We start from the raw sequence: 963 nt of genomic DNA on the forward strand, positions 1-963 counted from the left end.
GTGGAACCTGAAATTGGTCTTTGAGATGTTTTTCAGACTTTTGCATTCTGGCAACTAACTGAGTCCACCTGGACCCATGACTCATACCAAGGAACTAACTGAACCAGTCCTGTGACTCCCCACTCAGAGACTGACTCAACAAATAAAGACTGTTTTGGACACACCTGTGATTACATCTTCAACTAATCAGTAGCACTCATTCCCTAGCCCCTGCCTGCCAAATTATCCTTAAAAACCCTAGCTTCCAAGCTTTCAGGGAGATGGATTTGAGAAATGTTTCCTGTCTGCCCACTCAGCTGCCTTGCAATAATTGAACTCTTTCTCTACTGCAACACTGCTGTTTCAGCGTATGGGCTTTTCTGTGCAGCAGGCAAGAATAATCCATTGGGATGTAACAGTATTTCAAACTGTACAGTCACCAGAAGTACAGATTTATCAAAAATGCATACACTTCACTTGGCATCTGCAGCACCTTCAGCTTTCTGTGCCTTCTCTGTTCTGGCATCTCCATTTTCTGCAGGTTTATTCACCTCTTTGTCAGAGTTGGCTCTTCCTTTTTCCCCTTTGGATATTTTCTCTCCCTTTTTTGTAGGGGCCTTTTTAGACTTCAGCTGTGGCTTTGGCAGAGCAGGCTTACCAGACAACTTTGTGGATCTTCCCTGTAGTTTGTCCTTTATCTTGGCCTTATCTTCTTTAGCATCCCCTTCAGCCTTTCTCTTGGGCATGGTGGCAATGGTGGCTGCACACAGGTGCTGGCTGCAGGGATGCAGCAGTGCATGGGGATACGGTGGCACACGGGCTTTAGTCAGCCTAGGGGGTCGTTCTCACCTCTTCTTCTTCACAGTGTTCCTATAATTAATGCTTTTTGCTTTTGAGATGGAGTCTCACTCTGTTGCCCAGGCTGGAGTACAGTGGTGTGATCGCAGCTCACTGCAACCTCCACCTCCTGGGTTTGAGCGATTC

General features: G+C 46.5%; 1 protein-coding gene across 1 annotated transcript; it reads right to left on the reverse strand.

The window, feature by feature from the left end:
* Positions 1 to 452: 452 nt before the first annotated feature.
* On the reverse strand, positions 453 to 725 carry LOC100981969 (non-histone chromosomal protein HMG-17). Its single transcript, XM_034938338.1, has one exon. The coding sequence runs from the start codon at positions 723 to 725 to the stop codon at positions 453 to 455; it is 273 nt and encodes a 90-aa protein (XP_034794229.1).
* Between the last annotated feature and the right edge of the window lie 238 nt (positions 726 to 963).

This window comes from Pan paniscus, chromosome 16 (genome assembly GCF_029289425.2).
Source record: "Pan paniscus chromosome 16, NHGRI_mPanPan1-v2.0_pri, whole genome shotgun sequence".
NCBI lineage: Eukaryota > Metazoa > Chordata > Mammalia > Primates > Hominidae > Pan > Pan paniscus.